General features: G+C 36.3%; 1 protein-coding gene across 1 annotated transcript in view; it reads left to right on the top strand.

Annotated features, from left to right (window-relative positions):
* Nucleotides 1-2,528: 2,528 nt before the first annotated feature.
* The window catches only part of LOC136032740 (gamma-aminobutyric acid receptor subunit rho-2-like), a 70,271-nt gene continuing 56,659 nt past the window's right edge, over nucleotides 2,529-16,140 (top strand). Inside the window, exons 1-2 of the mRNA XM_065713112.1 lie at nucleotides 2,529-2,728; nucleotides 13,145-13,235. Coding sequence (XP_065569184.1) covers nucleotides 2,529-2,728; nucleotides 13,145-13,235 — 291 coding nt within the window. The remainder of the gene's footprint in view (nucleotides 2,729-13,144; nucleotides 13,236-16,140) is intronic.

Below are 16,140 nucleotides of genomic sequence, written 5' to 3'. Positions count from 1 at the left end.
AAAAGATTGTCAGGATTACTGACCACCGAACATGCAACATACAATTGTCCATGGGAAAAACAATCTGTATTAAGATCTGTACCGCATTTTTCTAATGATTGCGCTTGAGCTTTGTTGATGGTGATTGCAAATGCTAATTGTAATCTTTTAAATTGAAAAGGCAGATCCGTTGGAATCATGGGAATGCGAGGAATAAGAACAGCCTCACCCTGAAAAGGCCCTGTCAAGATTGTTGCCTCTATTACGTTTTCCATTGTTTTTTTTTTTTTTACGGCCATTGTAGTCGCGTGCTATTGCAACGCTTTGGTGGGTTAATATTTCGTAACAGTATTATTGGTACGCCTATATTTAGTTGTAGCACGTGTGGTGGAAACCCTGGGAGATCCAGGGAATTTAAAAATTCAGATGGATAATTAACCGCTTCATTTGGTTCCAGAACTGTGTCGACTGACTTGTAAATTACTTCCTGGTCTCGAATCTTGGTCAAAATAACATTGTTGATTTCGTGGAAGTCTTTATTCTTGCTGCTAATATCGCTCGTTCACTAAGCCATTTATGATGTTTATAATTGGTTAGAATATTCAGAAATACCTTTTCAACTAATTTATTTTTGGACCTCACTAAATTACAGAACTCAGCAGGCAGTTGTATACATCCTGAAATTGAGTCTACCGGGAGCTTCCCGCTTCCAATTACCAGCAATTGATCTGAAAATGTTTGACATTTATAGTTAATTTTAATGTCTTTACGTGTGCCCATAAATTAGAATTTTTCAGGCAAGCATTCATTTCGTCCGCAGGGGTTGATCTAGGTATTATAGGTAATGTTGGCCTGAAATCTTCCGCAAGCAATATTAATGTAATCTCCAGAGCCTCGAGCGATTTTGTCTTTTTGCAATGTCTTTTTGCACAAATCTTTAATAATAACTAAAGTTTAGTTATAAATTTCTGATGTAAAATCAAAGGTCATATTTGACGTCTCTAACCATTTTCAATGGAGTATACCCTCGGCCATTTTCGCTTTATATTTCTTCCATAGCTCTGTAGGAGCTGAAGGAGAGCACGATGTTAGTATGATTACAAGCAATGCCCGAATTTGACTCTGAGTGTAGGTTTCGCACGCGTCTTTGATGCAGTTATCCCAGTGTTAGCATAAAAGAACCAATCTCCAATAAATTCAGAGCTTGGCATGCACTACGGTAAGTGTTTTGTATAGTACCGTTTACAGTTCTCAAATACTCAAAGGACGTCGGACCGAGTACAATCACCAAAGGTAGCCGGAGAAAGAAGCATTCATGCTGATTGGGGTGAATAGCGTAGAGTCTTCCCATCGAGGTATCTTTGAAGATGGTAGGTTGGCCGTCGAAAGGCTTACCCTGTTTTTGACGTTCAAATGATTTATTTTTTTCATTCCACGTTTAATACGAACATATTTCAGTATACAGCAGTTTTTTTTGCAAAAGAATCATTTTGACATAACGAAAAGAAATCAGTTAACTTTGTATCCAGTGGATTCAGGGCTCTTTGTTGCACGTTGGATTCCAAAAAATAAACACGTTGTCCATTCTGTAAATGTACCGCTAAGTGAACAACAGCTGGACTTCGGTCATTTATCGGAAGTTAAAGAATTCACCAAACAGCTTCATTACTGCTAATGTATCTTCCAGCCTGATATTGCACGATTTCATCGATATCACTGATTTCGGACTGCAGGCCAAAAACTGCCATGTCACCGCCTTGGTTGACGTATTTACATATGTATTTGATTGTCTTTACGGAGTTACAGTATTCAACGTTTATGTGAACATTAAATGTTTTTGGTAATAAAGGTGAATATGGAACAACCCACTGGTTATTTACTTCGTTGGTGGTACCGTTATGCTTCTTTATTATTGCTGTTTTACCGCCATACTCAGTAGATCTTCTTCTATATAGTGGGTAAGCATCATTGCCAGTAATTGTGTTAAGTACTAAAAGTCTAGTATATTGCTTTGTGCACCTTCCTTTGGCCATGCATGGTGATTTTTCATTTAGTGCACCGCAAGGTCCGTGTATCATATTTTTTACCACAATATCATATAAGCCCTTATCGACATTTTCATCAGGTATTTCAGCGGAAATCACATCGTCAATTTCACTAGAAGTAATTTTATCATTTAGCCAGATTAAAATATGTGCTTGTGGCAATCCTCGTTTTTGCCATTCCACTGAGTACATCCAGCATCGCACTGACCCAAACACTTTAAGTTTTACTATGTAGTTTATCAGTGATTTCAACTTTTGCCGGAAGACACGGGCCGTGATGTCATGTCTATGAACCGCCAATTGTCCTTGAAGTAAAAGCTGCTGTATCTCATCCCAAATTTGATTACATCTAAATGTAATCAATAAATCTGGAAGACCATAGAGAAGAACATACGCAATAGGATCTTGAGCATATTCATGCATATGACGGGAACTGCCAGCATGTGACGAAGATAAAATAATATTTTAAAATGCCGTCAATTGTTTTACCACTACGTCGTTGATATGTATGCAAAAATTGAATCAGAACGTTTGCTATTTATCCGTCTGAATCAGACCAAGCTCCGCTCTGAACAATGCATTCATTTGCGAAATGCAGTTGTAAATGACGGTAATACCACAAACGTTGGAAGATTAATGATTTTACCTTCGTCATATGCTGGCATTCCCCGTCACATGCATGAATATGGTCAAGATGCTATCGCGTATGTTCGTCTCTATGGTCGTCCAGATTTATTTATTACATTTACATGTAATCAATCTTGGGACAAGATACAGCAGCTTTTACTTCAAGGACAATCGGCGGTTCATAGACATGACATTACGGCCCGTGTCTTCCGGCAAAAGTTGAAATCACTGATAAACTACATAGTAAAACTTGAAGTGTTAAGGGGCTGTATGATATTGTTGTAAAAATATGATACATGGACCTTGCGGTGCACTGAACGGAAATTCACCATGCATGGCCAAAGGAAGGTGCACAAAGCAATATCCTCGACTTTTAGTACCCAACACGATTACTGGCAATGATGGTTACCCACAATATAGAAGAAGATCTACTGAAGATGGCGGTAAAACAGCAATAATAAAGAAGCGTAACGGTACCACCATCGAAGTAGATAACCAGTGGGTTGTTCCATATTCCCCATTATTATCAAAAACATTTAATGCACACATAAACGTTGAATATAGAGTACATGTAAGAGTATATGTAAATACATCAACAAAGGCAGCGACATGGCAGTTTTTGGCTTGCAGTCCGAAATCAAAGATATCGACGAAATCGTACAATATCAGGTTGGAAGATACATAAGCAGCAATAAAGCTGTTTGGCGAATTCTTTCATTTCCGATACATGAACGTAGTCCAGCTGTTGTTCACTTAGCGGTACATTTACAGAATGGTCAACGTGTTTATTTTTCGTAATATAACGTGCAACAAAGTTCCCTGAATCTACCTTATACAAAGTTAACTGTTTTCTTTTCGCTATGCAAAAATGATTCTTTTACAAAAAAAACTGCTGTATACTGAAGTGCCTTCGTATTAGACGTGGAATACTAAAAATAAAGTATTTGAACGTCAAAAACAGGGTAAGTCAATCGATGGCCAACCCACCATCTTCAAAGTTACCACGATAGGAAGACTCTACACCGTTCACCCCAATCAACAGGAATGCTTCTTTCTACGCCTGCTTTTGGTGAATGTACCCGGTCCGACGTCCTTTGAGTATTTGAGAACTGTAAACGGTACTATACATGACATTTACCGTAGTGAATGCCAAGCTCTGAATTTATTGGAGAATGACCAACACTGGGATAACTGCATCAATGACGCGTGCGAAACGTCAACTCCAAGTCAAATTCATGCATTGTTTGGAATCATTCTAACAACTTGCTCTCCTTCAGCTCCTACAGAGTTATGGCGGAAATATAAATCGAAAATGTCCGAAGATATACTCCATCGAAAACGGTTAGAGACGTCAGATATGACTTTTGATTTTACATCAGAAATTTATAACTACACTTTAGTTATTATAGAAGACTAGCTGTTGGGGTGGCGCTTCGCGCCATCCCAACATCTAGTTGGGGGGTTGCTTCGCGCCCCCCCCAGGCCCCCCCCGCGCGCGTAAGTCATTACGCGCCATATTAAATACGCGCAATTGTAGTTGTGTCCCTGTGTTCCACCTGTGAATATATATATATATATATATATATATATATATATATATATATATATATATATATATATATATATATATATATATATATATATATATATATATATGAATTTTTAACGACGTAAAACTTACGAATATACAACATTCTTGATTGTCCCATTGTCTGTGCACATAAATAGATTGTCAGGTTTACCGACTCTTGAACATGCAACATATAATTGTCCATGGGAAAAACAATCTGTATTCAGATCTATACCTGATTATTCTAATGATTGCCCTTGAGCTTTGTTGATGGTGATTGCTAATCAAACATTCCCTGTGTCCCCGTCGTCATTTATATATCCCCCTGTGCCCCCTGCGTCCCCGTTGTTGTTGTTTCCCTGTGTCCCGGTCGTCATTTGTGTCCCGGTGTCCCAGTCTGTAATTTCTCTTTGAGTGTCGCGGTCGTCATTTATATTCCCTGTGTCCCGGTCGTCATTTTTGTCCCGGTCGTCATTTGTGTTCCGGTGTCCCGGTCTGTAATTTCTCTTTGAGTGTCCTGGTCGTCATTTATATTCCCTTTGTCCCGGTCGTCATTTGTGTCCCGGTGCTTTGTATTGCTAATCGAACATTCCTTGTTTCCCGGTCGCTTTCTCTTTGAGTGTCCCGGTCGTCATTTATATTCCCTATGTCCCGGAGTCTCGGTCGACCTTTGTGTCCCGATGTCCCGATGTGTAATTTCGTCAGTCGACAAACATGACGTCAGTCGACACACAAACATGACGTCACTTGACACACAGACAACTCATTTTTATATATATAGATGTGTGCGTATGTATGACAAACAAACCTCTTCAGGATTTGGGAATGCCTTCACCTAATCGTACCGCTGCTGTTTCGACATGTGTAGAATTGGATCATGAACAAAGTTACAGTACGAGTGATCTATTGTCGTATGTACAAAATAACATTTCCAAATTAACGTCGGAACAAAAAGACCTTTATGATTCGACAATGCATTGTGTGGATAACAACGTTGGAGAAATTTTCTTTTTGGATGCGCCAGGAGGTACTGGTAAAAAGATTGTGATAAAACTGATTCTGGCATCAATTCGATCAAAAAATGATATAGCGTTGGCAATTGCGTCGTCCGGAATAGCCGCAACGTTGCTGCCTGATGGAAGAACTGCTCATTCCGCTTTGAAATTGCCTCCGAATTTGTATTCTACAGAAACTCCCACGTGCAATATTTCCAAATCATCTGGGATGGGTAAAGTATTGCAGCAATGCAAACTTATTATTTGGGACGAGTGCACAATGGCACACAAAAAATCGCTCGAGGCTCTGGATCAAACACACGTGCTACAACTAAAAATAGGCGTACCAATAATACTGTTAAGAAATATCAACCCACCAAAGCTTTGCAATGGCACGCGACTCGCCGTAAAAAAAAACAATGGAAAACGTAATAGAGGCCACAATCTTGACAGGACCTTTTGAGGGTGAGGCTATTCTTATTCCTCGCATTCCCATGATTCCAACGGATCTGCCTTTTCAATTTAAAAGACTGTAATTCACAATTCGATTAGCATTTGCAATCACCATCAACAAAGCTCAAGGTCAATCATTAGAAAAATATGGTATAGATCTTAATACTGACTGTTTTTCCCATGGAAAATTGTACGTTGCATGTTCGAGGGTCGGTAAACCTGACAATCTATTTATATGCACCGACAGTTGGACAGCGAAGAATGTTGTATATTCGCAAGTTTTACGCAGTTAATTTGTGTTGTATTTATCTATCTATCTATCTATATAAAACGAGTTGTGTGTATGCATGTTTGTTTGTTTTTAAAAAGAGCGTTTGCATATGACGTCATTATAAGTACATAAGGATTTGTATATGCACAGACAATGGAAAAGCCAAGACTGTTGTATATTCGCAAGTTTTACGTAATTCAAAACACATATATAAATCTATCTATATTCATAGGTGGTACACAGGGACACAACTACAATGGCGCGTAACTAATATGGCGCGTAACGACTTACACGCGCCGGTCGGCTTGGAGGGGGGCGCGAAGCACCCCCACCAACTAGGTGTTGGGGTGGCGCGAAGCGCCACCCCAACAGCTAGTATATATATATAATATATTATATATATATATAAATATTTATACATATATATATATATATATATATATATATATATATATATATATATATATATATATATATATATATATATATATATATATATATATAAATAAGTTGTCTGTCTGTCTGTCGAGTGACGTCATTATATGACGTCTGAATTATTTCATCATATACCAATTCAAAAACGAATGTATTCAAGCCGAAGTAGCTGAGTTGGTAAAGCGTTATGTTCCAGGTTCCAGGTCCGAGAGGTTTCAGGTACAAACCTTGGCTTTAGCATTAGTACAAAAGAAGAAAAAAAAAATTAAAAAGGTAAAAACCAGAAAAAACTAAAAAGAAAATACCAATAAAAAACTAAAAATGATAAAAAACTGAAAAAAAACTAAAAAAAAGGTAAAAAACTAAAAACTAAAAAAGAAAAACAAACTAAAAAAAAGAAAAAAAGGTAAAAACTACAAAAAAACTAAAAAGAAAAAAAAAGAAAAACCAATAAAAAAACTAAAAAAAACTAAAAATTGAAAAAGAAAAAAACTAAAAAAAGGAAAAAACTGAAAAATAAAGGAGAATAAGAAAACTAAAACCCGGGACACAGGGAATATAAATGCCGACCGAGACACTCAAAGAGAAATTACAGACTGGGACACTGGGACACAAATAACGACCGGGAGATATAAATGACGACCGGGACACTCAAAGATAAATTACATACCGGGACACCGGGACACAAATGACGACCGGGATACTGGGAATATAAACGACGACCGGGACACAGGGACACAACTACAAGGGTGATGCCGGGGGCACAGGGGGATATATAAATGACGACGGGGATACAGGGAATATAAATGACGACCGAGACACTCAAAGAGAAATTACAGACTGGGACACTGGGACACAAATAACGACCGGGAGATATAAATGACGACTGGGACGCTCAAAGAGAAATTACAGACTTGGACACTGGGACACAAATGACGACCGGGATACTGGGAATATAAATGACGACCAGGACACAGGGACACAACTACAAGGGTGATGCCGGGGGCACAGGGGAATATATAAATGACGACGGGGACACAGGGAATGTTCGATTAGCAATCACCATCAACAAAGCTCAAGGGCAATCATTAGAATAATCAGGTATAGATCTGAATACGGATTGTTTTTCCCCATGGACAATTTTATGTTGCATCTTCAAGAGTCGGTAAACCTGACAATCTTTTTATATGCACAGACAATGGGATATCAAAGAATGTTGTATATTCGCAAGATTTACGTAGTTAAAAACATATATATATATATATATATATATATATATATATATATATATATATATATATATATATATATATATATATATATATACATATATATATATGTATATGTATATATATATATATATATATATATATATATATATATATATATATATATATATATATATATATATATATATATATATATATGTATATATATATATATATATATATATATATATATATATATATATATATATATATATATACATATATATATATATATGTATATTTATATATATATATATATATATATGTATATATATATCTATATATATAACAAATGAGAAAAGACACCTTAGAAATAAATAAGATGTTGCAGTTACAGGTCACCAAAACGAGGAGAAGAAACTACCACCACAAGAAGTTTCGTTAAATTTATACGTACAGCATATCAGCAAGCTATCAGAAATGAAAAGGGTATGTTGTCTGTAAGGCTTTAATTACGATTAAATTATTCTTCCCGATGGTTACTCACAGTTTTCAAATCCACATAACCAAATTTAAGGGTAGAGGTGACCAACGCAATTCTCAAATGTTTGATCGACTCCTTGTTTAAAATAAAGAGTATCTTCAGTTTCTTTTGGTATTGTGTTTACTTCTAACTATTCTTGTAATTTTTATCTGAAAAACAAATTGTACAAAAGATACATCCGCAGACAATATTTGGTCCATCGCACTGCCGGTTGAAACCTTTTTGCACTAAAAAACTGGGCAAAAATTATTACTTACTTTTCTCCATAACAGTCATTCTCAAATTAAAATCATAATCATCCTCTCTGTTATATCTCTCGCCTCTCCACTCTCGAAAGTATGCACAAAATAGATTCAGAAGAAATGGAATTAGGAAGGGTTGGTGCATTTTTGTTTCTTATTAATGAGCTACGTTTTACAGATACAAAATCCACAGGAAACTGACAAACAGCAGTGGCAGACATTTTTGGCATTTGAAAATAATGAAACTTTTCGGACGTTAATTCGGGATAAGGATTTACCTTAAAAAATAAGAGAATATTCTTTAAATGCATCATTTGAACTTTTAACAGTGAATATCTGCTTTTAATATTGGATCACTGAGGATCTGAATTCAAGAAGCAAAGATTCCACTGCTCCTCTTTCATAATAAAACCAATCAAGACTTTAATGGGATTGTAACAGTAAAAGGACAAACAAAACTGAAAAGCATTTGAATTTTTGGCAACAAAAAAGAATTATTTGTGCATTACAACAATGGGAAATACGCAAATGGAGGCAACATAAAGAAAAGGAAAGATACAAAAATCTCGAATGAGGCAGCTCCTACGTTTTTTCTAAGTCAAATCTTTTCCCGCTTACATTTGTTTTGGTTTTGGCAGAAAAGAATTTGATTATCTTCGTTATTAGTTATGTTGGATTATCCGAGGCGGTGGTTGAAAGCCTTTGAGTAGTAGTTTCTAATGTTTATTTCACCAAAACTAACTTTAAGATATCTGTTCATGTGGCACCTCCCTTTCATTTTACAAAATAGAACAAAAACAAAAATATTGAGTACTAATACTAATGCATATATTAAACAAACTCTTATAAAGTAAGTGATTAATAAATTCATATTACTGTCACTTAATTAAATGACGGTCCTTTCCTGTTTTATCAAGTCTCGCTGTCAATGATGAAACAGCTGTACAACGATCCTTTATTAAAATCAAACGAACTTTGCTTCAATTCAGCTAATAGAGGAAATTCTTTCGCATAAATAAGATACTGCGAACAGTAGCAATACTTTTAAAGGCTTTTTTCGACAAAACATTGTTTAATTCATCCAAAATTGAATTAAACATAGAGTCAGAAAATTTTATTTTGAAGAAGTATTCAAAGATAATTCAATCACGTTTTCTTTCTCGTTAGTTGATAATTAAAATTCATCCTCCTCTTGGTCGATTAAATAAAAAAAACTAGTTTTTTTTAACTGAAAGTAAGGAGCGACATTAAAATTTAAAACAACAGAAATTACTCTGTATATGAAAGGGGCTTTTCCTCCTCAACGCCAAGCTTTTTACGGTAAAGTTTGACTCTTTCTCTTAACTCTACATTTTAAAACAGTAAAAAACTTTAGCGTAAAGAGCGGGGCGCTGAGGGGGAAAAGCCCCTTTCGTATACGGAGTAATTTCTGTTCGTTTTAAGTTTTAATGTCGCTCCTTACTTTCAGTTAAAAAAACCAGTTTTTTCTATTTAATTTCTGAACGTTTTTGAATTAATGCATGTTTGATTTTGGCTCTCCGCACATAAATTATTAAAATGAAATTTGCATACTAATTCTTTTTTTGGCTAAATGGCTTTCTCTTAATTTTGATCAGATGATTTTGAGAAATAAAGGGGAGGAGGCGTAGGCTGCTCTCCAATTTTTCGGTTACTTAAAAAGGTAACTAGAACTTTTAATTTTTAACGAACATTTTTATTAGTAAAAAATATACGTAACTTAAGAATTAACTTAGGTAACAAATTTTTATATTCTTATATTTTTATTATGTATATGAGGGGGTTTGTCCTCTCGTCAATACCTCGCTCTTTATACTAAATCTTAAGTTTTGTCCCAATTCTTTAAGAATGACCCCTGTATCAGAAAGGCCGTAGAATAAGTAGTTGAAATTACTAAAAATACTTTAGCATGAAGAGCGATGTATTTATCTCCTTCTACGTACCTCGCTCTTTATGCTAAAGTATTTTTAGAACCCCTCATATGCTTAATTATCTCTGTTCGTCTTAAGTTTTAATGCTACTCCTTATTTTCAATTGAAAAAACTTTTTCATGTTTATTTTTTCATTGTTTTTTTATAGTAATGCTAGAAAATCCTGCGCCCTTTTCATTGAGTTTCTCTTCCTCCAGGACATATTCCTCCAAGGAAAGATCCTACCACATAGCCTCTTCCCCTCAACCCAACCCCCCAAACCATATGTATCCCCCTGAAAGCGTCTGTACACTTCCCAATAACTATTACTGTGTGTAAACACTGGTCAAAGTTCGTAGCTTGCAGCCCCTCCCCCAGGGACTGTGGGGGAGTAAGTCATCCCCAAAGACATAGTTATTATGGTTTTCGACTATGCGGAACAAAATGGCTATCTCAAAATGATGATCCGTTGACGTTAGGAAAAAATGAGCGTGGGAGGGGGCCTAGGTGCCCTCCACTTTTTTGGTCATTTAAAAAGGGCACTAGAACTTTTCATTTCCATTAGAATGAGCCCTCTTGCGACATTCTAGAACCACTTGGTCGATACAATGACCCCTGAAAAAAACAAAAAAAAAACAACAAACAAACAAACAAATAAACACGCACCCGTGATCTGTCTTCTGGCAAAAAATACGAAATTCCACATTTTTGTAGATTGGAGCTTGAAACTTTCTCACTAGGGTTTTCTGATACGCTGAATGCGATGGTGTGATTTCTTTTAAGATTCCATGACTTTTAGGGGGTATTTCCCCCTATTTTCCAAAATAAGGCAAATGTTCTCAGGCTCGTAACTTTTGATAACAAAGACTAAATTTGATGAAACGTATATATTTAAAATCAGCATGAAAATTCAATTCTTTTGATGTATCTTGTAGCATCAAAATTCCGATTTTTAGAGTTTTGTTTACTATTGAGCCGGGTCGCTCCTTACTACAGTTTGTTAACACGAACTGTTGTATATATGGGTTTTGTATCCATGTATGTTTCTAAAAGTCAAGATTATCTATATCTTAAAAAACAGAATTAACCTTGTATTATGAAATAGGCAAGATTACTAAGTAAAATGATTAAGTGTCTTAAGATAAAATGTGTGGCAATGTAATTTTAATTTTATTTAATTTCTTTAGTCCAAACTTCCCTAGGGAGGTTCACTTCAAAAGTTGAACACGCTGCCTAAGATAAAATTAAGAAAATAAGCCATTTGGCCGACTTCGAGATGAAAAGAAATGCCAGCTATGATATCCTTCTGTCGCGAATATCGAAAGAGGCTGAAAGAACAGCCTTTTGGATATTCACGGATACACTTATTCTTATTCAATATGACAAAATAAACAACCAATATTAGTCGGTAGGTTAAAAAAGATGTTATAGAATTCAAATATGAGCCTAAAGAATTCACGTCTATGTTCTATCCTTCCACCTCCACTGTACTATCTTAATGATCTCCTGCCTTTGAAGCTACTGAATCCAGATATTGTTATTGGAATGGGATAGTGCTTGTGAGGACGTAAACAAGAAAAGGTCCATGTCAGAAGAATGTGGTCGCGGAAATTTCTCAACGTCTAACGAAGAACTTATGAGTGAGAATTACTTTATTCAAGAACTAATTAAGATCAAAAAGTTGTGGGCATCAAGCCATGGTTAATAACATAAAAATTCAAGAAAGATAGTCTGAGTGGGTGAGAGGCAAATCTGACATAAGCCCTTATTAGGATTGTATAAAAATGATGTCAGTTCATTTGTTGATAGATAAGTCTATTTATTACTTGTCCATGCGTCATTCTTACGGCAGAACTAAGGTAAATAGTCATAGCCATAGCCTGAGCTTTACTTTAATATGTAACATTAAAATTTTAATAGGGGGAAGTGAAATAAAGACATCACTTCTCCAAGATATAACCATGTAATCGAAACGTTCTCCCCCTTTAAGTCAAATCACACAGTAACTACAATGATTATTCACAAAATAGCCATTTCTCCCAAGGTAAAGAAATGTTAAAATACTATTTAAACCAGTAAAAAATGTCGTAATTTTCGTAAAGCATAAATTATTTTGACGCTGTTTAGAAATATAGCCAATTTAAAGATCTTTCCCCCTGATAATCCTCCAAAGTGGAGCCAATAATGGTCGCTTGTGAGATGTCACTTTCAAACAACATTTATTTCGTAGTGGATGCTATCGATAAATGTTCGTTATATGGTTTGTTTTGTTCTTTCTTATAAACGCAGCCACATTTCTATTTATTCCTAAGTCTAACTGTCTAACTGTTTATTCCCTACTATCTAAGCTGTGTTTATTATAAAAATAAAAGCTCCAATTACAATAGAGTAGATCACTCAAAGAAATAAAAAATCACAAGCTAAAAATCAGCAAGGTGTCGAACTCACTACAGCCATGAAATTTCTTTTTCATCATAAAGTCATCGAAGCCATCTGCTACAGTTCACCTAAGAGAATAGTAGACAATAAACTTTCAACCCAGAAATTTAAAGTAGACAAAAGTTGAAGGCCTAAAAAACTATTTTCAGAGAGTAAACCTTCGGAAAACCAAACGAGTCTTGAAATTTGGTCTGATAAGGCCAGTGCTTCCACTTTTCGCTTTCGATTTTCCCTATTTTGATTATGATTTCTCTAAGACTCCTTGTCTTAAGATTTCCATGGAATTTACATGAAAAGCCCAGTGCAATTTCAAATTATTACTTCTTTACAGACAATGATATCATATAAGACATTTTACACCAACGGAAATGTATAAAAATGACACATTCAAACAAGTATCATTTCCAGGGTTTCCCCCCGTGTAGTGTTTGCTGTAGTGTGTAGTGTTGCTGCCCTTGTCTTGAAGTCAGCGTCAGCTTTGGCCATCTTGACAGTTAATGTCAGTTGATGAACTCTTATTTTTGTTTTTCAACTAGTACTTGAATCAAAAAATGAGGCTAGGGTAACTTTCTCAATATTATTTCGAATGTCTGTTTTGGTCATAGTCGGGAGGCTTGACAAAAGCTCATCTAAAACATGCTAAAAAGTAACGAGAAAAAAAGTGATATGCACTTACACATATATGTGTACTTAATATTGCTACCACAAGCCTTCGAAACAAATGTATTTTTTCCGTACTGCCTCAACAGTTCTTCAACTAGAGCATCTCCCAAATGAAGCTCACTTACATCAGTCATTACCTGTGATTTCAATTCTCCGTCGGTTTTCTGGGGGAATGCTTTTCTGTTAGAACAGGGGGTCTCACAAATAGTAGTCCTGAAGTTTTTAGCTTTAAATTGTTTATAGTCCACGGTTCAACAAAAAAAAAAAAAAAAATAGTAAATATCGTCTTCAAACTTGAACCGGTTTTTGATTTCATTAGAACTATATGGTACTTTCATCAAGACTGGTAAAAAAGTCAGTGTTACCACGTGGGTCTTGAGAATCTTTTTTTTCTTGCATGGAAACGGTTGCAGCCTTTACCCATGTTTTTGGCTTAAAGGCACGGACTCACTTGAAAAATAAGAATGCAATTCAGTAGAAGAATCAACACTACGAATATAGTCCAGCTCTATGAAAGTTAGAAACAATATGATTTATAAGTTTGCAGAGACTTTCCTTAAGGAGTGAAGAAGCAAGAGCTTGGACTGAAAAACTGTGTTGAATTCGTTGGAGAGGCTAAGAGAGTCGTCTATGAATTTAGGGTCCGGCTTTCTTTTGAACTATCAAATTACTTTGTAATGTAAACATGATGGGGAAATTTGTTGTAGATTGGTCGTCAAGCTTGGTTTCTATGAAATACTCAACAAGAGCAACCCGTTGCTCAATTAGCCTCTTTACGCTGGCCTGAAGGCCAGCAGGTCTGTCTGGGGCAAGAAATCGATGCGCTTTGTATCGGAAGAATTTGTAAGTTTTGGCATACTTGTCTCGACTGGAAAGGCTTCTAGAAAAGTAGACGTAAATGTATGACACTAAGGTTTCTACTATCTTAAGAAAGGATAAACCTAAATAGTGAATAAGATAGTATGTGCAGTTTGCACTCCAGATGTGGAGCACCATGGCTCTCATTAGTGCAGAAGCAGATTATATCTTTGTGTAGTAGCTCCAAACATGACGTCATTTGTATCTGTACGAAATTCACCAATATTTTGCAAGGGAATCAATTGTTTCGAATAACTTGTTTGATGCTAAGGATGTGTAGAAGTAACGAAGAATTCTGTTGCAAAATATTTTTCGCTTTCTATTTTCCCAAAGTAACCCCAGCCAGGACCTGGTCTTTGGGGAATAGATTTCTCGGGAGAAGGGTGAAGATGCAATGGCAGATAATTTTTTTCCAAAAATTTGCAGATCAGCTGTTTGATTTTTTTTTGGAATGACTGCCTACAGTCAAAAGTTTTAATGCTTGTATTAACAGACTTAGTCTCAATTTTTTTGTTCGTTTTTATATTTTGCGTGGTCAGAATAGGCATTGTCAACTCAGATTTCCCGCAATACACATTGTTCAAAAGGAACTTACGGTAGGGTAGATAAGTCTTTTACTTTGAATTATTTGACACTCTTTTCTCTATCCAATTTTCAACATTGCTAATTGAACCCACTTGTCAGCAAACTTTTACTCCAATCTTTCTTTTCGGAATTTCGTCCAAAAACCTGCTTTCTTTTGGAGGACGTCAGCCAGGAGGCTGACGTCAGAACTGTAGTCATGTTAATCGTCCAGCTGTCTTTTGAAACTAATCTATATGTATAAAAATAAGTTGTCTGTCTGTGTGTCTGTCTGTCAGGTGACGTCATGTTTCTGTGTCGACTGACGTCATGAAGTTAGTTGTCGTCATTTTTGCTATGACGGTGACGTCATTAACGGTATTTAAGACATTTGTTCCCGGAAAAATGTTTAATTGTAAAATGACTGAAGAACCTACAATGGCAACAGCCGAGGAAGCTGCTGAAAGAGTTTATGCCAAAAAACATGCTGCTGATAGAGAAAGTAAGAAAAGAAAGCGTTCCGAGGAATCACAAAAACAGCAAGAAAACAGGCTTGCAGCTGATAGAGAAAGTAAGAAAAGAAAGCGTGCCGGGGAATCACAAGAACAGCAAGAAAACAGGCTTGCGGCTAAAGAACGCAAAACCGCGCAGTTAGATGAAAATCCACCTGGACAGCGAGAGTCAAAACATATCAAAATTGAAAATGATAGCGATGATGATTGGGTTTGGGATTTTGACTTGGATAAGGTCATCAATGCCTACCAGATTTAAGTTAAAAAACAAAGGTTCGTCGATATGTACTTCATAGTGACGCTGAAAAATAAAGAAGAAAAAGAAAACTGAAAAAAGAAAAAACGTAAAAAACTAAAAAAAAACTAAAAAGAAAAAACACTCAAAGAGAAATTACAGACCGGGACACAAATGACGACCGAGACAGAGGGAATATAAGTGACGGCCGGGAACCTCAAAGAGAAATTACAGACTGGGACACCCGGACACAAATCACGACCGGGACACAGGGACACAACTACAACGGGGACGCCGGGGGCACAGGCGAGATATATAAATGACGACCGGGACACAGGGATTGTTCGAATAGAAACGCCGGGGGCACAGGCGGGATATATAAATGACGACCGGGACACAGGGATTGTTCGAATTGAAATTACAGACCGGGGCACCGGGACACAAATGACGACCGAGACACCAGGACACAGGGAATATAAATGACGACCGGGACACTCAAAGAGAAATTACAAACTGGGACACCGGGACACAAATGACGACCGGGACACAGGGAATATAAATGACGACCGGGACAC

The sequence above is a fragment of the Artemia franciscana genome, chromosome 1 (assembly GCF_032884065.1).
Source record: "Artemia franciscana chromosome 1, ASM3288406v1, whole genome shotgun sequence".
Classification (NCBI taxonomy): Eukaryota; Metazoa; Arthropoda; class Branchiopoda; order Anostraca; family Artemiidae; genus Artemia; species Artemia franciscana.
Note: the sequence above shows the minus strand (reverse complement) of the source record. Positions and strands in the feature narration are given on the sequence as shown.